The following is a 19,834-nucleotide window of genomic DNA, read 5'->3' on the forward strand; positions in this document are numbered from 1 at the left end:
CATGACATGCGCGGTTTTGATTTCTGGCCATTTGACTCTCTCAGAGGAAGCTTTTCTTCTTCCATAATGTACGTGACGGTGAACCAGCTTGTTGCCAACGAGAAAAGAACACTAGCTTTATTAGCCACAAGGACTCACCGATCACCAACAACGGGAGCCGCCAAGGCTGACAACATCACTTTCTATGTGGACCGCTTTCACACGACACGTCGTTCAACATTCGTCTTCATCCTAATTGTTTCATACGTGGCAGCCACGTGGTGAGAAAACGAAAAAAATCTCACTCCATGACATGACATGTCACGACAATAAAATTTGAAAAAAAAAATTCTTCGAATATTTTTTGATCACATATGACTTTTGAGATGATTGATTATTAAAAGATAAATACGAGAAATTTCTCTCTCTATTCTAAATTTATTTTAAAAGTTTAACTTAGGCGTTCGATGAATCATGTCAAAACCTTCTTTTGACGCTAATATTGGTGCAAGAAAGATGCATCAAGTACATTGGAAAGCGGTCACGAGTATCAGATAATAATAATTTTTTTTTTTTTTACATCTTACAAATCAGGTTATCCATCGAGCTCTCAAATTCATAAAGATAGGAGTGTCGAATCGATTTCGGTTTTATCAAATTTAAAACCGAACCGTTGGTCTAATTTTGATTCGATTGATAAAAAAAAAATAAATTATTTTATCAAAATTTAAAATCAATTTATTAGATTTTAAATTTAAAATACTAACGGTTACGCCATCAAATCTATTTTATTAGCCGGTTCAGACTCATGAGTTTGGGCATTAGTTCCGATTTTTAAGAACCGAAACCATATTCTATGGTTCGATCATGATTCAATTCGAAATCGTCGGTCCATTAACCCGGTCCCGGATCGATTTTGAGTTGAACCGGTTACCGCGTGCTTTGTTATGCTCGGTTTAATGTCCTCGATCGATCATGTTGGATCGATATCACGGACCTCTAATCGAGGTAAGCTTTAGAAGATGTCAACGGAGCAACAGTAACCCATGTCATGATTGGTCGTCCCAACCCACGTCGTTGTCACCGAAAACGGCACGCCTCGGGAAATGATCCCAGCCAGTAGAGCATCGATGCTCTTGCGGCAATCATGCCAAGCTCGACGGAGAGGCGAGCTGTTCTGGAGATGACATATAGCGCTGGGACAAGTTTATGCTGCTCTGCTCTCGTGTCGCTACTACTAACACTAAACCCACCTATCCGATAATCCAGTGGATGATGTTTGATTTGGACCCTATGATCTGGACGAGCTTCTACGAACATCTTCCCTTCCCACTGAGACCATCTGGTAAACGTTTCTTTTGGTTTAGTCCAAGTTGCAGGGCTGCCTTGACCACAATCTTGGTCGTTCTTGCTCGTTTGGGTTCACCGGGATCCACCGAGCAATGATTTATACCTCGCTTCCTTGCTCGGGACAAGCTTCCACCACAGGCATGATGAACAAGTCTATCCTTATCCCGTGCCTCCTCTCCTTCCTTTTCCTTTCCCCTCCCTCTCTCGCAGATGTCGGCACCGCCGCCTCCTACGGCCCGCCCTACCTCCGTAAGACGCACGCACGCTCACCCACTCATCTCTTACACCATCGTTCCCAGTGGCCCTTAGTTCCCTGAGATTCTTACGGAAGTTGTCCTTCGTGATAGCCACGGCGTGCTACGGGAGTGACGAGAGCCAGTTCCCGCCGAACAACCTGTTCGCGGCGGCGGGCGACGCGATATGGGACAATGACGCCTCCTGCGGGAGGCAGTACCTGGTGAGGTGCCTCAGCTCCGCCACGCCGGGGGCGTGCACGGACGGCACGGTGCAGGTCACGGTCGTCGACTTCGCACCCTCGCTCGTCTCCGCCCCGTCTGCGGTGGGTGCAACCATGGTTCTCTCGGAGACGGCTTATGGGATGATATCGCAGTCGTCAGCGAACGAGATCAACATAGAATTCACACAGTACGATACTCATCATTCTCTTCTCTTTACTCAATCATATACGAAGCACAGAATCATCGTAGTAATTGCACATCGATTGTGTTGGAAGGCAACCTTTAGGAGGCGATAAGCTTCCTTCTTACCGGTAGTAATCATCATAGTAACTTCAATAAGATTTCCTTTTTCATGTGATTCTCTTTTGCTTGCAGGGTTTGATTCGAGGGAAGAGAGACAGAAGGAATCAAATGTATGTATGTTTATGGTTGGATTTTTTTCGCTTCCTACAGCCTCTGTTTTGTCTTCTTCATTAGTTGGCCATTTGTCCCTTCACGTCAACTCAACATGATCTCTTTATTACAGTTTGACCTTACAATTGACCCGTACCAGTTCTTCTACTTTTTGCTTTCTTGGCTACCGTTCATAGTTATTACGACCACACGATGATTTTTCAGGGGTTGCACATCGTATCCAACCTTCTCGATTAGTTCGACGTCTCTGTCACTGCAATGTGCAACGATTTTTTTGGCTTGCGAATGATATTTAAGAAGGAAGACCAAATAAAATAATACTATAAACGATAGTAAATTGACCTTTTATAATTATGTTTTACTTCACTTATATTGATGAAGGAATTCCGGTATATTATTGACATAGACGTGGCTCTATATAATATTACAGGCATATTTTTTTATATTTTTAAAATTAGATTTGTATGGATAAAATAACATGACCCACACATTGGTGTGGGCGATGTGTCAGACTCAAGTGATCGACGCATTTGAGACTATATGGTTAACGCATTAAAATCAAGTGGACGACTCCAAGGCATTGCATGGGCATCATCTCGGTGGTTGACACCTCGATGATAGCCCCGTTATACCCCAGTATTCTTTCACATCTTATCATTTAATCTTCATCATGTGTTAAAGCATTGTCATCTTGGATTCGATACAGATTAGCAGTAGTTACGTTCGAAATCAATGCATCACATTCCTATGCGTATCATATCATCTAAATGTAACGATTCAAGGAAGGGTTCTACAAATATGCCCCAAAAATAAATCTTGAACTCAGAATGAATTCGACCTATCAAACGAACTTACTAACTTAAACATCAGAGGAGCTTTGTTGAGAGTGTCCTGATGTAATTTTGCAGTAATCAAATTGAATTAGAGAAGTTTAACTTGAGATCTGCTCGAGGAAAGAACAACTTTTCACATCGGACAACTAAAATCTAATTTAACAAGACCCAATTGGGATCCACTTGTATGGTTATCACATGTTATGGTATTGAACAAAATTATGTTAGAAGCATGCTCCATAAAATGTTAGTCGATTTCTCATCGCCAAGATATGAATTTTGCTGATGTGTCGAGCAAGCGCCACAATATATAAACCAATTGGGCATCGTCAGACAATCTGCATGTCATCTCCCCATATCAATACTTATTTGACCAAAATTGGTCAAAAGATCGATGCAGTCAAATACAAAACCGTTGAAATTGATTGCGTGATTTGCCAATGCCAACTAAAATTTCAATGTGATCTTCGTTTCGAACATACAATTATTATAACTCAAATCTACGAAGTAAGTTGTGCCATAAAATTATACATTGATCTTTACTTTGAAGTCAACTTGGCGGACTCAACCGCCACCCACCGATAACATCATGGATGTCTCTCTTGATGTGATATCGTTACACATCCATATTGCTTTAGTTCGATGTCGTGTGCTGTTTCTATACTTGATGATGAATGTGATACTTATCTGTATGCTCTTATTCTGGTGACCACAAAGCCACAAACACATGATGGGCATTCGAATACTGTTTGCTGCTAAGTTCTATGTTTTTTATTCTGAAGACTCATCGGATAGGGATAAGGCTTAAGATGAGGTAAGGAATAAGACTCCTTATTCGTCAAGCAATTTAAATGTTATCGGAATAAAGCTAGAACAGTTGCTCTGATCAATTATTCCATGACAGAGGTGGAATCCGAGTTGGTCTGTGTTAGGACCCCAATGTGGTGGAGATGGTACTACTGGATATGCCTTGTGGGCTGGACCTTGAATGGATTAGCGGATCCACAATTCGGTGATGTGCAGGAGGAGAGACTTGTTTCTGGCGATGACTTGGAGAGGAGCTGCTTTGGCTTCAGGTGGCGGTGGTCGCGTTTCCTGTGCTGTTCGCTTTCCTTCTCTGCGTTTTCGATAAAGACGCTCAACTTCCAAAAGAGACGAAGACGGCACTTCCTGCGAGCCTTTGCTGTCAAGCCAGAATAGTTGCCGGTGTGATGTTGAGAATCCTCAAAGCATCGCTGATTGCTCATCTGTGCACATCACAAAGCTATTAAGAATCATTTGGGCGACTAGATTGGACTCTTCAATGATCACCCTTCGTCACTTTTGTCATATAGCCATCATTGAGAATATTCTGCATGTTTAGCAATCAAGTTTCTTGTGGGAGAATGATAGCCCTCTATGGAATAAAGTGAATTCTTTCGGGATCTGCAATCGCATGGGAAATTTTAGGGGAGCTTCTCCGGGATATGCAATTGTGGGGTTTAATGCATCAGTTATACACCTTAAAATATGTTCTTTGGTAAGAATATTGATCTTTGCTTTCTTCTTCTCTCATCTTCCCTTTACATCTCTTTCTCTGTTTGATGGTATTTGTGCCAGGAGAGAGATTGATTGATGATCTGTAGTTATGATGAAAACAATGCGGAAAGATTGGTAAGCATCAGATTGCTTGAAAAAAGATGTGGTGTTCTTGGTGGTCATCCAACAGGGAGATTCTCTCGTTGTGGACGTTGGTCCGTTGGATCTGTCGGATCTATCGTCAGATTTGAAATCTCGAGCAGTCAAATTAGGACGTTGGTATCTTCAAACGGAACTAAATGTGTATATCAAATTAGAATCGTTACGTGGTTGCTTGTTTCGGGGACGGAACTATTGATCCGTGTCATGTCACCAAAGTATCAATATCGGCTGATGCTAGATTTATAGTAAGGTTTCCCATTCATGATATTGTATAGACTACTATTGTCTTCAATCCCTACCGAGCGAAAGAGATGATAATGTTGACTGTACTGTATGAGAGTGAAAGGTGGTGGAGCAGCAGCGAGATTGTACATTGTAACCCTGTACTCCTCTCCACTCCGTTTGCTTTAGTTCAGCCGCGGTTGGTTGTGTTGTTCTCCACTCCTGGCGCTGCGACGACCACGAACACGCGCACACAGAGAGAGAGAGAGAGAGAGAGAGAGAGAGAGAGAGCTAAAAAGATATGCCAAGGAAAAAAGAGGAGGAAGAAAAAGAGAGAAGAAAGGGAAAGGAGGGGGTGGGGTGGGGTGGAGAACCGGAACGAAGAGAAGCTACTACATCTTGCTGCTCTTTAACGCGTTCAATTCCTCTGACTAAAAGACTCACTCCTCCCTCCTTTTGATGCCCCGTTCAAGCTTTATCTTCTTTTTCTTCTTCTTGTTTTCTTTCTCCCCCTCTTTTCCTGGGACTCCGAGCTCTGCTTCGGGATTCGGAGACATAGGCATGAGGAGGAGGCGGAGAAAGAAAGGGTATGGCGGTCGTGATGACGACGGGTGCGGGCGGGGATGAGCAGCAGCAGCAGCACCAGAATCCCTTCTTTCTCGACTTCTTGGGCATGGGCATGAGCTGTGGTGGGCAAACGCCCGCGCCTGATTCCCGCTCCATGACCGGGCACGCCGAACCCGACGCGGCCTCGCCCTCCGCTTCCTGGCAAACGCTTGGCGTCTCTTCCGCTGGGCAGCATGGCATTGTTTCCGCAACCTCTCTTCTCGGTTCAGGTCCTCTCTCATTTGTGTTGGCAAACTTCTATTTTCCCTTTCCTATGTCTTACTAAGAAACTATTTTAGCTTTAATTCTCAGTGCTTACTAAATCTCAGTTGCATCAAAGATTTCTAGCGACAATCTTTTCACAGGCAATCAATTAAAACTCTTGCTTTGGTGGTATTGTATTAATTGATTGTGGTAGTCTTTTCAGGTAGACAGACTAGTTTTTGATCGATTGTTAGCTGACTTCAATTGTTTGATGGATTGTTTGCTGAATCCGTGTCCTTCTGCATATAAGTATAGTGAATGTGATGCCCTTTATGTCTTCTGCTTAATTTCATACAAATTTGTTGACTACTTCCTCAGGCAGAACTACTCCACCAACTTGCAACAAACAGGACTTGTTACCACCTCCACTAACTACATGTAGCCTTTTGATCTTTATATATCCGTCTGTTCTCCACAACAACAATGTCTCTTCCTGCAAGCACTAATTATGTCTCTGATAGCTTTGTTTGGAATTTAAAGTTTGAATCTAAGGTACGACTAGAAGAGTGTGGTATTATGGTATTTCTGTAGTAACTTTCAATTATGACCTGTTTTTGTTTAAATATCTTTCTTGAAGATTATTTGTGCTTTATACAATGTTGTTGTTATTACATTTGAAACTGCTTAAGGCTCTTCAATGTTTTGGCAACTCAATATCAATGGTGGTCAAACTTTAGCATTCCATGGGAGCATGTTAGCAAAGACATAAGAACACTTTGCTTTGTGTGAGACAATAGGAATTTTACGATTAATGATATCATCCTCAGCAAAAATTGATGGGGTGAAAGGTCGATGTTTGGTATTTGTTGCTGCATGTTGCCTCATGAGCATGACCATTCTAGCCGTATGATCTGCTCCAGAAGCTCGCATAAAGCAAGCTTTGTGGCTAGTAGTTACAGATGTACTGGTTTTATCTCTCTTTTGGAATAATATGGCACAGGGAGTAGCCTAAGTGCAGTTGGTCTGTCACATACAGACATTTTAGCATGAATGGATGATTAGGATTTAGGATTATTTATTTTTCTGCACATACTTATTGAGATGAAAGATATGCCAATTTTGCTGCTTATATATGCTGATCAATACTTGTATTTTCACACGCTGCAATTTACACCTGTCTGACCGGAACTAGTTTATTTCCTAATCTTTGGTAGAGAGACGGGGGATGAGAAGTTCTGAGGTTTTTCACTTTCATGGTAGGAAGAATGCCATTTCAGACCCCGAAGGAGGTAATACATTGCCAGGAAGAAAGAGGAGCCATCCTGAATCAGTATATTCAGGTTTGATAGATCGAGCATTTCCCCTGAGCTCAGGCTCCCCTGAAAGCCCATGCTTGATTAAGGTACTAATCCTTTTTCTTTTGCTTCTGCGCTTATTGTGGTAGCAGTTAATCTGCATGCTTTCCTGTACTTTGATAAATGGTTGTCTGACCTTTTATGGTTACTAACCTTGAAAAATTAGATGTTTGGAAAAGAAATAGTTAGTGAGCGCCCGGATAAAGCTCGTGATGATGAAATTATGTTGTCTATGCATCGACCACCAAGGCCAACTTCTCTTGTGTTGCATCCTCCCCTTAGTAGCAGACCTGATTCTCTTAGTTCCAAGTTAGAACAATCATTGTCCAGAAGTCCTGGACGGTTACTACATGCTTCATGCTTTTCGAAAGCTACAATTTCTTCTTCATATGTGAACAAAGATGCAAGTGCGGTTGCGACAGTTATTTCACAATCTTCCATAGATGACGGTTCTCGAACAAACATCAAAGCTTCTGGAGTTGTAAGTATCAGCAACCCCGTTAGCATGGTTTGTGAGAAAATATCAACCGAATTCTTGCCTAGACCTAAGGCTTCTCATGCTACAGAATCAGAAACTTCTAATGCTGTAAGGTGTGTCTCTTTTACAATGTGGCTTATATGTTTCGACAAGCTCTCCCTTAACCTTGATTCATCCGTTAGTGTTGAATATGATGGTATCAATGCCACAAAACCTCTATTTGTCTTTGACAGGCGATCTAAGGCAGCGTCTCCTGGACGTCAGATGACCATATTCTACTCTGGCCAAGCACATGTTTTTGACAGTGTCCATCCAAATAAGGTCAGCTTAATGTTCAAGATATTGATCTTTGATGTTGTTTATCATAACAATCTAGGTGTAATTGAGTGTCTATGAAAATTTGATGTTCTATTACCAGAATATGTACCATGGTATATGGCGTAGCCTTCACCAACATTGCTATAAGATTTAGTACTCTATACAGAAATGAACACTTAACTAGCATATCACTAGCCGTTCATGCTTTGATGCAGATTATTTTTTCCTATCCAAAAGAAACTTGACTTCCTAGCAGATCTATTTTATTTATCTTGCTCCCCGTAAGATGCGTTCCAAATTGTTTGAAATCAATTTATACCAACATTTCTTCAACTAATCAAATCCACCCGATAATAGCCTCAATTCATGATTCTATATTTTCAACTTCAGGCAGATGTAATACTGGCTTTAGCTGGATCAAACGGCGTATCATGGTCGACCACTTACCACTCCAGATCTAGTGATCAGTCGATCGTGAATGAAGCTAAAACACGAGAGGAAGCGTGGACGAGCAATTTGCCAATATCTGTACAAGGGGATATGAGTCACCAAATTGCAGAGATACCACCTCCGAGTGATCATTCTGCCATTAGATCTGGTACACCTTTTCTCTTGTTCAGTGAATAGAATCATATAAATATGACCTCTATGTGTCAATAAACATTAGGAAATTCCAATGATGGATTTGTGGCATTATGGACTTCAGGTGGAAAGGATGTGGGTGACGAAGGGTGCGCTTGATTGAGGACCCATTTGGATCCATTTCACTTGGTGGCGCTTTGGAATTCTTGGTTTTGTTGTCATTTGCTTTGGTTTGGTGGTTTATGTGACTACAGGAACTTATCGATCAACCTTCAAGACTTTCTATATGTATCGTTTTGCATCGTTGCTAGTTTTCTCATGCTGATGAACTTTTGGATGCGTTACTTTCTCTTCAACCATGACATTTTATGCCTTCAATGCAGCCACGATATATAACTCATTACCTATAGAAGATACGGAACATGCAAGAGTAAGGTCCGAGGGGTGTTATATCGAACAATTAGAGCTCAATACAACTTCTTTGATCAGATGCCGAATCAGGAAAACAAGCGATGATAAGGGAATCGGCTTATGCTCCTAATTGATAGCATAAGTACATAAAATGGTTGTCATTACACCCACAAGCATTGCCTTCAATACATCAACAATCTTCTAACATAGTTACTAGAGGACACAATAATATAAAAAGGGAAAAAGAAGAAGATATAGCAACAGAACTTGAGCAGTCTGAATACACTTCAAGCTGCTATTCTTCTTCTTCTATCAACCATCTTGAATACTTCAACTAAGAGCAGCGACAACTGGTGGAGCGATTGCCGGTCTTACCAGGACAGATGTGTTCCCAGTTACTGGCCGGAAGGCCGCGATGGACTCCAGCCGCTCCCAGGTCATCCTTCGCTTCTCCTCCATTATTGTTTGCCTCGTTTCCTCCTCTTCAAACTTCGTTTTGCAGGCCAAGAACAGCTCCTCATCCATCTCAGAGAGCATCTTTTTCACATTCTGTGTTAGATTCAGAACAGCTTGATTCCAGTGACTCCGGGTGTTCCTCTCTAGAGCTGGCAAAACCACGGGCATGATTGCTTGCCGGTGTTGGGACACCAGGCTAAGCACATGATCATTGTTCCACAAGAAGAGGGCCCGCTCCGCCACCTGAAACCCATTTACAAATTAGTAAGACAGTTAGTTAGGGTTATCATACCAAAGATGCTCTCATATAGCTCATTGCAAAACAAAATTTGCCAACTAAAAATCTAGCAACATCAGCTTAATGATTACCCATGACTCAAATGCAGTGCCATATTGTTTGGTAATCAGTAGTCATCATAATGGAGATAACATATGACCACACTTGATATTACATCACTATCTGCTTACAAAAATGGGTAATTAGTACGAAGAACACCAACATAACCCAAACATGTTGATGTTGACCATATGTTCACAATTATTATACACAATTTACCGTCAGGGCCTGCATTTGCTTCTGAACAAAGTTAGGTGGTCATCCATGGACCACAAACCCTTTCCATCAAAGATACTGATTTGTTCCAAGAGCCATGATAGAAAGTCGACTCCTTCCCCAGCAAATCCTTACACCAGTTGATGAAATTTCTACCAATATCTTCACTACTCTCTAAAGTTAAACCTATCATCTAAAATAATAGACTGAATAAGATTCATTTTCCTATGATCAAATCAGTATCTTTGATGGAAAGTGTTAAGGCCCATGGATGACAACTGCTTAACATCTGCCAAAAAGAACATGATCCAACTCCAGCTGATACATATATAAAAATTAAAAATACCAACTAAACTTTTACATATATATAAACCCATAGAGTTTCTTTTCCTTAGTACATAAGCATGTGTGTGCATATTACATTTGCTATGTAACTATAGGTTCCTGTTTATCAGTTTCAGATAAATAGATAACAAAAATCATCATAAATACAACATAACTGAATATATTAACTAATCTATCTTTTTCATATTGTTTGCAAAATATAAAAATATTTGAGAAAATACCTGCTACTAGTGGTAGAAGTTAGACATAAAGAGGTTAACCTTCCAAATATTTAGTGAGAGTTAATTTATACTGCAGTGTGCTGTAATGGTCTCTCTTCCAGTGCTAAAACTATTCTTCAATGTTTGTCAAGCTTCTAAGTCAGCATCACTAAGACTAGTGAAAGGACAGACAAAGAGGCACAGAATCTTCAAGATGAAAAATGAGATGATGACATCTCTTAGAAAACATCCTAGTGGTGAAGTTAGATGAACTAGTGAAGCATCTAAATGACACTGAGGAAAAGCAAAAGAATAGGGCCAAATTCAGAACTCGATTTGGAAGAACAATCGAAGGAAAGAATGCCCCACCATGAGATTCAACAAAACTTTATAATCAGTTTATACAACTTGATGCTAACCATAACCAGTCATTCCTGACCAAGAAAAGCTTCAGGAAGAGAGGAAATCCTTAAAAAAATTCTTCTGGGTAGAAGGATATTCCTCTCAGTTTGTAGTCTAAGCTCATGCTACTAAAAAGCTGATGTACAAATCTCATATGGAGATGGAGTAACATAGAAATAATGAGAAAATTGGAGCATAAGTTAGAGAAACAGTTCTCATCACCTGGAAGTGGGAGCTGTTGATGCAGAAACTAATCCTCCGGAACAATGGAATCATACACTTCTGGAGCTCCACCATGTTAGTAGCCTCCATGACCTCCTCTAACCCGCTCAAAAACATTACTTCCTTCTGGCTACTTGTTACTGGCCAATATCTCAGCAACCCTTTTATCACTGAACTCGCCAGCTTGGGCTCTTTTTCTATGAACTGTGTCACACAGTAAGTCAGCTGTTGGAGATAAACGCCTAATGTCTTTGGTTTGTGCAGAGGTATTAGTGCCTTCCACAAAAATATTTTGTGCTCCTCCTTCAAAGGCAGGGCAAAACCACTGATCACACTGCCAAAAACTTCTAACAACTCAGCAATCCCATTGTGCCGGTCTGTCTCAAACACGAACTGATAAAATATATTGCTCACTGCTTTCCGGATGAAAGGACGATGCACCATGAATTTTCCGTAGATCCTATGCAAGATTGTCTTCAAGCAATCCCTTTCTCTGGGATCCTCAGAATCAAAGAGGTGAAGCAGTCTCACGATGAAGGAATGATCTACGTACTTCTTCCCAATCTTAGCATCAAGCGAGGAGGATTCGATGAACTTAAGAAATAAATCATAGACAAGTTGCAGATGAGACCAAGCTGGTTCGAACATCGGCTCTTCCTCTTCAGTCTCCCCACCACCAGCGCTTGATCGATTGTTTGGTGGAAAGGCCCTGAACAAGTTCATAGCAAACATCTTACAGCTAGCAGAAATCATGGGCTCAGTGAACCGAGAACTCCCAGCATCAACATAATCAATGAGATCTAGTAGTGCCTGCCGTTTCATATCCTTCTCGGTGGAGTTCTTGTTTGGATCGGAGAAATCGAAGACAACGCAGCAGAGGTTCAACTTACTGATGAAAAGGTTCTGCTTTTCCGTGTTGGGGACATCTTTGAATAAGAGGAGAGGCTCAATGCTGGTGACAACACTCGACGGGAAGATAGCAGAAGCAGTCCGCTTCACGGCGGTTGAACGGGAGGGGACTACATTGCCGCTGCTAGTTCGCTGGATTGGATTCCCGTTCATGGAAGTCGTGCCATTGTTGATGGGATGGCTGCGGGTCGTACCCGAGGAAGCATCAGATTTGGAAGACTTGCGGGGTAATTTACTGAGGAATTGCTTCCACATGGTGCCAAATTTAGGAACTCTCAGATCAAGCTCATGCTGCCAGAGACAGGCGACAAAAACTGCATGTGCCGAACCTAGACCCAATCCAGCTCCAATTTCAGATACGAATCCAAGCGTAAAGATCACGGCAACTTTAATGAACCAGAGACATCCTAATAACCAGTTCCTGAGAGAGAGGAAAATAACCAAAAGCAATTAGACTGTGATTCTGGATTGATGTGGAATACAACCACCCACTTCCCCTGTACCCCATGATCTGGAGATTAAAGGGGAGAAAGGGCTAATCTTGGATCGAGCCAACAGAAGGCTACGAATACGATTCAAGATCCGCGATTGAAGAGTAGAAACCATAAATATCACTAATGACCAGCAGAAACATAAACCCCACCTGCCGTGAAAGCGGGAATCGAGATCTTCGGCGAAGAAAGCAATCAGGGGAAGGAGTCCGAGCACAAAGTCCTTGAGGCCGCCGGAGTAAGACCGCGTTCAGATTTCCCAGGTCGAAGCTCACGGATCTGGCGAGACAAGCTCGATCCGAAGCTCCGTTCCGAGAGGCGGAAACGAATTCGAGCAGCACCTCGAGAGATCGGAGCCGCCTAGGATCTCTCGCACGCTCATTTCGGGATCGGATGTGGAGACCCAAGAGGAAGCGGAAGCTGAAGCGGAAGAGGAAGGGGGGAGACAACAGCGGCAGCAGTACGATGAAGCCTATAAAAATAGCAGCGAAAGGAGCGGTTCCGAGTGGACCGCAGGGGGCATCCCGAAGCATCCGAGCCGTCCAAACGAACGCGCACGAGATCCGCGGTTGACGATACGCCAAGCCGTAGCCTTCACGAGACGGGAACCGTAACGTGAAATAAATGGCGACAATAAATACCCGGTAGTGACAGCGATGCGATGTGGCGGACGAGAGCCTTCCAGTAGCGCATATGGTCACTGCGAGATCGATCGACGAGGAAAGATTTGGGTGGCAATGCATCAGATTTTACTTGGTCGGCCTCTGTTGGATCTTTGTCGGATCATGGTTGGAGGAAGAAGAGTAACAACAAATAAATTAGGATAGTGTTAGTTCGTGCTGATCCAATTTCCCCGTTCCTCTCTGTCAATCACATTTTCTCTTTTGAGGAAAAAATGGGAGCCATGACTCGGCATCATGCTGGATTGCTGTAAAGTAGTGAAGGATGAGCAGCGATGATCGCTCAGCGCTGACCGAAGCAGAGTAGTGATATCACACGGACGATGCGTGACTTCGCAGCGCTGCGAGTTAAGTTTAGTCAAACGGAAGGAATACTGCGTTGTACGTTGTTCAATGGAGCAGCTACGACGCCTGCTGCATGAGGTCCAAATGGAGCACAGATAATACAAGGAATTTATTCAAACACTTGGTGGTCAAATAGTACCCCCAAACCCTAGTCTCATCCACTGCTAATAATGATAAGGCCATGGGGATGAGTCTTCTCACGGCTCGTTTCAGACTGGATGAGTTGGACGGCGGAGCACAAGCCCAAATGCATGGGTTCCTCGCCCAGCAAAATGAGGAAAACAGAGGACCACATTCAGAAGTTTGTCTGAGTAATATAGCCAGAATTTGATGCATTAAATACCGATCACGCTCTGTTCGTGAGCGAACCTGTGACTCTGCCAAAAGAGAGAAAGAAGGGTCTGCTTCAGCAAGTGTGTTGTGGCCTACCGGTACCACAAACGGGTCCTTGTTCTGAAGGAACCTACCTTACTGCAGGTTTGGTATCAGAAATCAGGAGGAAGAGGTTCAAATGGTGGACAGAGAAGACAGTCCGTGAAGCACAAAGATCATATCAATAAGCTCACTGGCTCACATCAATCCCACGGGCACGGAGTGTGAGACGGAGAAAAGAAACCAAGATTCAGTGGCTGATGCGAAGAGGACTTGTGAACCTAAATGGCTCACTTCGCACTGACCACCCTTGGCAGTATAAGCAAAACAACAAACAACAGGAGAACAACTTTGAGACAGCGGCCAAGTATTTACCTGAGTTCACCACCATGCAAAACTAGCCAATGGCTCATGAAAACACTATACTGAGGATGAACTACACCAAGTGCAGCAAGTATCTCCAAAAATGCTAACATGGAGCCACACAAAGCAGAGTCAGAAATTTTATGGCTGGACTACGGCAAGTCTGCATATTGTCACACTAAACTTTCATCAGGCTGCAATGTTTCTTCCGACCGAAACATGAAATATGGATCGCCCAATCTCCTGTACCAGAGCACCTGAGTAAGGAATGTCATAACCCTTTGTCGATCACTGGTCTTACTACTGGGATTCAACTCAAGGCAAAGACCATAAAATAAATCTGAAACATTCAAAAAAGTGAAAAATGAATTCATGATAAGTATTGCAATATAATTACTATAAGACTGATATATATACACACACATATAACGGTAATGCTACAAGATCACTACATTTTGAACAGAAGGAAAAGCACAAAAAAAGGTTCTTAAGATATCGAATATAAATTAAAGATGTCAACATGTCGACGAAGGAAACAAAATTTCCATGTATCATGTAGGTGCTAAGGCAATTCTGACAATTCTAGTGTTTCTGAAAATGTTTGAGCCTTGGATAATTCTTGTGTCTCGTTTGGCATTTCAACAACTGATTTTACTTTTCTGAGCCTTGCTCTAGATCTTCTATTTGAGACTGTAGTATCAACTGATGTGACAGTCTCCATATCTGAGACCACTTCATCAACTGTCGGCATGTTCCTCACATGAGTGAGAAGCTTACTCATGTGCCACTGCACATAGTTGAAACGGTCTTTTGTTATTGAAGATTCCTGTATTATGATTGATGAAAGGGAGCGTAAAGCTTGGGATCGATAATTGTAACCACTGCTTTTTGGAAACAATGAGCTTTCACGACGCCACCGCATCAATAGGTATCTATCTGGAAGCATGAAACAATTTTTCAAAGAAAGCACTCTGAGGGTATGCCTGCATAATATTCCACAGGATTCGAATCCCTTGCAACTGCAACATAACTCTTGCTCCGATGGAAAGCACTGCACTATATAGCCTCCATCTGCCTTCAACCGGTGGCGGACAAGGTAAGTCTCCCTCTGTGACTCATATACTGCAAATTGTGTCGATGATATAAGTTCTTTCTGAAACATATCAAACGCGTAAGGCGTCAATATACTCAAACAATGTTCTTCAATAGGCATGCATGTTTTAATCTTGACATTGTGATAATTCTGCCTCATTGTTGCTTCCTCTCCAGCTTGATTTTGTAATTCAATTGCGACACCCACCTACAAAAGGGGGTCCATAAAATTGTTCACAAAATAGCAAAACTAATAAGAAGACATGAAAAGGATAATTATCACAAAGTTATATTCAATACCTGCTCCACAAAATCTTTTAGACGTGTTTGTGCATTCAGGAACCCTCTGAAGAATGGCTTGATAGACACTGAAGAACTAGTCGTCAATCCCCCAAGAAACCAACCATGTAAGAATGGTAATGCCCAATAGGATTGATATAGTGAAAGTATGGCTATATGTCTATCTGAAGCTAGCCCAAACTCATTAACCATATGACCCCATTGTTGCACAAAGTCATTCTCACTCTCCAGGCTATGAACTTGATGGAAAGCATTCATAAATGAATTGTATTGCGAACCAAGTAAGGTAGAAAACCAGCTTGATAATCTATGTGTAACATACCATATGCCAAAAGCATGTTTAGTGTTTGGCAATTCACTCATCATAGCCTCTCTAAGTCCCATGTCTAGATCAGTCATTATTGTTTGCGGGAACTTCCCATCCATAAGACTAACAAACGACTACAAGGCAGAGAATTATGAAGTGTCAGTAGACATAGAAAAAGTAAAGCCATAACAGATGCCTTTATCTACTATTCTCTTCAAGTAAAATATGTTATTTAAGTAGAAACAAAAGGAAAATGACAGAATAAGAAGCGGTAAACACACCTGCAAGGCCCATTTGAATGAAGCTGGCCTTTCATCTTGCAGTAGAACACAACCTAAAAATATTAGATTTCCGTAGTTGTCCACGCCAAACCATACTCCAAAAGGCCTGTCATATGCATACAAACGATATGTTGTGTCAAAAATAACTACATCCCCAAAAACCTTGTATGCATGAACACCATCTGGATATGACCAAGCAATATGCTCAAGCTTCTCATTTGCATCCAATGTGTAGTCATAACGAAAATCTGAGCTCTTGTCCCTCATAGCCTTGCAGGCCTTAAGGAGTTCTGAACCTTCGGTTTCTCGATCAATGCCCTTGTTAGCCTGAAGAAAGTTCCTCAAGTCCCTCTCTGTGAAAGTTAAATGACCTGGCTTCGCTCCCCTTTCCATCTCAAGTGCCCTCATCATAAGATTCACAGTGCAACCAGCCTTTGACAGAAACAAAATACGTTCACGGACAGCCGGAGGAATATTCCTGTAGGCAGGGAGATGGCGGACTTCCTCACTATCCAACAACTGATGGTTATGCTCATTACTGAAATGAACAACTATCCAACAGCTCGTACCCTTTAGAACATTCTTCTTGATAATCATCTGAGCCTCACATCTGCAGCGTGATGATTTCTTGTTTCTCTGCCGTTTGAGTTCTACAGTTTTCCTAGGCAGAGATACTCCAGCACGATGGCAGACAAGTTCCCGTTTATAAACACCCAGTGGATGTGCTGGATTCCCTTTTGAGCGCTCTCGCCGGATGGCAAACCCATTCTTCCTGGCAAAGTTGGTATAGTATTCCTGGGCCTCGGCATCGGTCCGAAAAGACTGTCCGACATAAGGAGCGTCAACTGCAGCGGCCTCAGCAGTAATATGTTGTGCTCCCTGCATAAGGTTTGGTTCCGAGAGAGCCGAAGGATCCATTGATATGTCTTCTTCATCCTCATCAAGTCTGATGCAACACTGCTCATCTCCACACGGGCAGCGTCGCCTATGGGTAAGGCAACCATTGTTCTTCGATGACATTTTCTTCATTCTTAGTTCTTTATGCTTGAAAAACACATCGACATGTCAACCACTCGCACAAGGAAACCAAACTAGAACAAGAGAAAACAAGAAGAGAATCAATATGTGCATTGAAACAAAAACAAACATAGTGAAAACAAACTGAAACAATGAAAGCACTACATTTTCAACTCAAAAGCTGCTTCTAGGAGAACATCAAACCCCAAAATTACATCTTGGCAAATGCCTAACATAAGAATAGCAATAAGTACAAAAGCTCTACCACTATGCTTGATCCTGCGGAGTGATATGCAAACACAGATGTGTATACACGTAAAAAAAAAAGCCTCTTTTTGTGGATAATTTAAAATGAGAACCAAGAAATCGAGACTATTAGATGGGGAGGCGACACTTGCTGCTGAAGAAGGAACTACCGATAAGTATCAGAAAATCCAAATAACACACCATTTCAAGCAAGCAACCGAGTTCCGCATAACTGGTACCAAAATTCCAGATTCTGAAGGTTAATCGATAGATCACGAGAGGACACACTGAAAACGCGCCCAATAACGACGTCAGGGGAACTAATTCTCGATCTTTTAGGCTAAAAAGAATCAATCACCTGATCGACGACTTCAGGCAGACAATGGCAGCACTGCGGAGAGCGAGAAGAAGCGGGACGGTAAAGGGGTTCCAGTCTAGGGTTAGGGTTAGCAATCGAGGTAAGACTGGTGGTAGATTTGCGGCCGCAAAAGAGGCCCGGGGGGGCGGGGCGGGGTGGGGGAGGTGGGGCGCGCGAGGAGCACCGGCAGCGACCGAGGATGACGACGACGATGATATTCCAACCCCCAATTGGATCGGGGAGTGTCGTCAAGTCACCCCTCGGCAGGGAACACAGAAGAGATTAGAGGGGAATGAATCGAAAGAGGAGTGGGAATATCCAGCATTGCAGTCTTGTGGGTTGGGACAGTGTGTGATCATCAAATGGGCCTTTCCTCATTGGGCCCCATTGTTCGACGGCGAGATCGTTGAGAATCCAGCCCGTGGGTGCGGGTATCGAAGACATCCGTCTTCGATTCTGTCGGATCGGATCTATCGAAATGAGTTAATCGAATCAAAATCTAAATCCATATCACTCGAGCCAACAGCAATAAACTGGGGCGTGGTTTACATCTAAATCTGGAGATACGGATTGTACGCTCGATTGTGTATGTGGTGGTCGCCCCCGGCGATGATCGATCTGCACAGCACAAACTTCCACTAGCATTGGAAGACATGAGAATGATACATCTCCAGCTATTATATCCGCCTTACAGATTCCTGTGCTACAGTGATTGAGATGGAGAGTGGTGGAGGAGACCTCACGGCTAACATGCCATTGGCCCCCAGCTTATCTCCTTGTTCATTAGTCTTTTCGTTTTGAGAGCTTCTAGGCATCAAGCAACGTGAGGAGGCAGAAAACATACCCACCATGAGCTTCTCTGTGGCTAAGTTGGCTCCGGAACTGATAGTCCCGAGCGAGGCGACGCCGACTGGCAATCTTCCCCTCTCTTTCATGGATCGACTTCCCACCATGAGATTCATGGTGGATTCGATACATGTCTACAGCTACGGGGAGGAGCCGGCGGAGCTCATAAGGGGGGCTCTTTCCAAGGCCCTCGTCCCCTACTACCCCATGGCCGGCCGGTTCACGATGTCCGGTGGTGAGCTCGAGGTTGCTTGCACCGGAGAGGGCATATGGTTCGTCGAGGCCTCAGCAGATTTCTCCCTCAAGGACGTTAACAATCTGCAGCTACCTCTTGCGGTCCCGAAGGAATCTTCCCGGACTTCCCACCTGAAGACATCAAGGACGTGATCATGTTGATCCAGGTGCACGAATTTCTTCGGTCGCAGCATGGATTGAGCTCGGTTTTAGATCGATCACTAGCTCTAAGAGTGCTTATTGTCGTGGATTGACGTATATATGCAACTGTAATGGTGTCAGGTGACACTGTTCAAGTGCGGCGGATTCGTGGCGGGCATCAGATCCGATCACGCGATGGGCGGAGGCGCCGGATTCGACGCGTTCATGCAAACCGTGGCAGACATGGCCAGTGGTCGCGCTGCGCCGTCTGTCATGCCGGCCTGGGGCAGGGAAGCCATCCCCAACCCAGCGAAGCCCATCTTGATGGGTGGTCCGCCTCCGGTCTTCACTCCCATGGACTTGCAGAAACTCGCAGTGGGCATACCTTTGGATCACATCAACCAGCTGAAGAGCGAGTACGCGAAGGAGACCGGCGAAAGATGCTCCACGTTTGACGTCGTGCTCGCCAAGGTGTGGCAGTGCCGCGCACAGGCGATCGGTCTCCACCCCGACGCCGACGTCCGCGTCGCCTTCGCCGCCAGCACGGTTCACCTCCTGAAAGACGTGCTGCCGGAGGGCTTCTACGGGAACTGCGGCTACCCCCTAACCGTCTCCGAGCCCTCCGGCAAGCTCACGAACGCGTCCTTGGTGGAGGTGGTGACCCCTAGTATGAGAGCCGAGGGCAAAATCGTATGAGTTCACTGAGAGCAAACAATTCCTCTGACCCTTCGGGCTTGCACCAATAACAATAAAATTCTGTAATAGATTTATAAGCATACAACTT

General features: G+C 43.4%; 5 protein-coding genes across 12 annotated transcripts; 3 read left to right on the forward strand and 2 right to left on the reverse strand.

Moving 5' to 3' along the window:
* The first annotated feature begins 1,180 nt into the window (after nt 1–1,180).
* On the forward strand, nt 1,181–2,326 carry LOC103976039 (EG45-like domain containing protein). Its single transcript, XM_009391217.3, has 3 exons — nt 1,181–1,578; nt 1,677–1,974; nt 2,163–2,326. Exons 1-3 carry the CDS (start codon nt 1,422–1,424, stop codon nt 2,167–2,169), a joined length of 462 nt encoding a protein of 153 aa, XP_009389492.2. The 5' UTR covers nt 1,181–1,421; the 3' UTR covers nt 2,170–2,326.
* A 130-nt stretch (nt 2,327–2,456) lies between these two features.
* LOC103976037 (protein TIFY 8) lies at nt 2,457–8,798 on the forward strand. Of its 5 annotated transcripts, none has more exons than XM_065095814.1 (7): nt 2,457–4,553; nt 4,634–5,772; nt 6,961–7,148; nt 7,268–7,692; nt 7,813–7,900; nt 8,288–8,495; nt 8,604–8,798. In XM_065095814.1, exons 2-7 carry the CDS (start codon nt 5,526–5,528, stop codon nt 8,636–8,638), a joined length of 1,191 nt encoding a protein of 396 aa, XP_064951886.1. In that variant the 5' UTR covers nt 2,457–4,553; nt 4,634–5,525; the 3' UTR covers nt 8,639–8,798. The 5 variants fall into 5 exon arrangements, with proteins under 5 accessions (XP_064951886.1, XP_064951885.1, XP_064951884.1 ...); XM_065095813.1 differs by having other exon boundaries at nt 2,457–3,848; nt 3,939–4,553; nt 7,268–7,900; XM_065095812.1 differs by having other exon boundaries at nt 7,268–7,900.
* A 197-nt stretch (nt 8,799–8,995) lies between these two features.
* LOC135605571 (serine/threonine protein phosphatase 2A 57 kDa regulatory subunit B' kappa isoform-like) lies at nt 8,996–12,918 on the reverse strand. The gene is made up of 3 exons (XM_065095818.1): nt 12,621–12,918; nt 11,069–12,398; nt 8,996–9,589 (listed from the first exon to the last, which is right to left on the reverse strand). The coding sequence occupies exons 2-3, from the start codon at nt 12,230–12,232 to the stop codon at nt 9,221–9,223; spliced, it is 1,533 nt and encodes a 510-aa protein (XP_064951890.1). The 5' UTR covers nt 12,233–12,398; nt 12,621–12,918; the 3' UTR covers nt 8,996–9,220.
* A 1,668-nt stretch (nt 12,919–14,586) lies between these two features.
* LOC135605572 (protein FAR1-RELATED SEQUENCE 11-like) lies at nt 14,587–19,574 on the reverse strand. 4 transcript variants are annotated; one of them, XM_065095821.1, is made up of 4 exons: nt 19,436–19,574; nt 16,209–17,299; nt 15,621–16,061; nt 14,587–15,528 (listed from the first exon to the last, which is right to left on the reverse strand). In XM_065095821.1, exons 2-4 carry the CDS (start codon nt 17,235–17,237, stop codon nt 14,791–14,793), a joined length of 2,208 nt encoding a protein of 735 aa, XP_064951893.1. In that variant the 5' UTR covers nt 17,238–17,299; nt 19,436–19,574; the 3' UTR covers nt 14,587–14,790. The 4 variants fall into 4 exon arrangements, with proteins under 4 accessions (XP_064951893.1, XP_064951894.1, XP_064951891.1 ...); XM_065095822.1 differs by lacking the exon at nt 19,436–19,574 and adding an exon at nt 17,830–18,126 and having other exon boundaries at nt 16,209–17,252; XM_065095819.1 differs by lacking the exon at nt 19,436–19,574 and adding an exon at nt 17,830–18,125.
* On the forward strand, nt 18,940–19,746 carry LOC103976033 (acyl transferase 9-like). The gene is made up of 2 exons (XM_065095824.1): nt 18,940–19,076; nt 19,192–19,746. The coding sequence occupies exons 1-2, from the start codon at nt 19,065–19,067 to the stop codon at nt 19,744–19,746; spliced, it is 567 nt and encodes a 188-aa protein (XP_064951896.1). The 5' UTR covers nt 18,940–19,064.
* The last annotated feature ends 88 nt before the right edge of the window (nt 19,747–19,834 follow it).

Source organism: Musa acuminata, chromosome BXJ2-2, assembly GCF_036884655.1.
Source record: "Musa acuminata AAA Group cultivar baxijiao chromosome BXJ2-2, Cavendish_Baxijiao_AAA, whole genome shotgun sequence".
Classification (NCBI taxonomy): Eukaryota; Viridiplantae; Streptophyta; class Magnoliopsida; order Zingiberales; family Musaceae; genus Musa; species Musa acuminata.

What these genes read in the sequence shown, in the direction of transcription:
- LOC103976039 (XM_009391217.3), top strand. Translation starts at nt 1,422, where the DNA reads ATGATTTATACCTCGCTTCCTTGCTCGGGACAAGCTTCCACCACAGGC. An exon ending in CTACGGCCCGCCCTACCTCC is followed by an intron (nt 1,579 to 1,676) that starts GTAAGACGCACG and finishes CCTTCGTGATAG; the next exon opens with CCACGGCGTGCTACGGGAGT.
- LOC103976037 (XM_065095812.1), top strand. Translation starts at nt 5,526, where the DNA reads ATGGCGGTCGTGATGACGACGGGTGCGGGCGGGGATGAGCAGCAGCAG. An exon ending in AAAGCCCATGCTTGATTAAG is followed by an intron (nt 7,149 to 7,267) that starts GTACTAATCCTT and finishes TTGAAAAATTAG; the next exon opens with ATGTTTGGAAAAGAAATAGT. An exon ending in TCATTCTGCCATTAGATCTG is followed by an intron (nt 8,496 to 8,603) that starts GTACACCTTTTC and finishes TATGGACTTCAG; the next exon opens with GTGGAAAGGATGTGGGTGAC.
- LOC135605571 (XM_065095818.1), bottom strand. Translation starts at nt 12,232, where the DNA reads ATGTGGAAGCAATTCCTCAGTAAATTACCCCGCAAGTCTTCCAAATCT. An exon ending in TCAACAGCTCCCACTTCCAG is followed by an intron (nt 9,590 to 11,068) that starts GTGATGAGAACT and finishes AATGGGTTTCAG; the next exon opens with GTGGCGGAGCGGGCCCTCTT.
- LOC135605572 (XM_065095821.1), bottom strand. Translation starts at nt 17,237, where the DNA reads ATGAAGAAAATGTCATCGAAGAACAATGGTTGCCTTACCCATAGGCGA. An exon ending in CATTCAAATGGGCCTTGCAG is followed by an intron (nt 16,062 to 16,208) that starts GTGTGTTTACCG and finishes TCTGCCTTGTAG; the next exon opens with TCGTTTGTTAGTCTTATGGA. An exon ending in TAAAAGATTTTGTGGAGCAG is followed by an intron (nt 15,529 to 15,620) that starts GTATTGAATATA and finishes CCCCTTTTGTAG; the next exon opens with GTGGGTGTCGCAATTGAATT.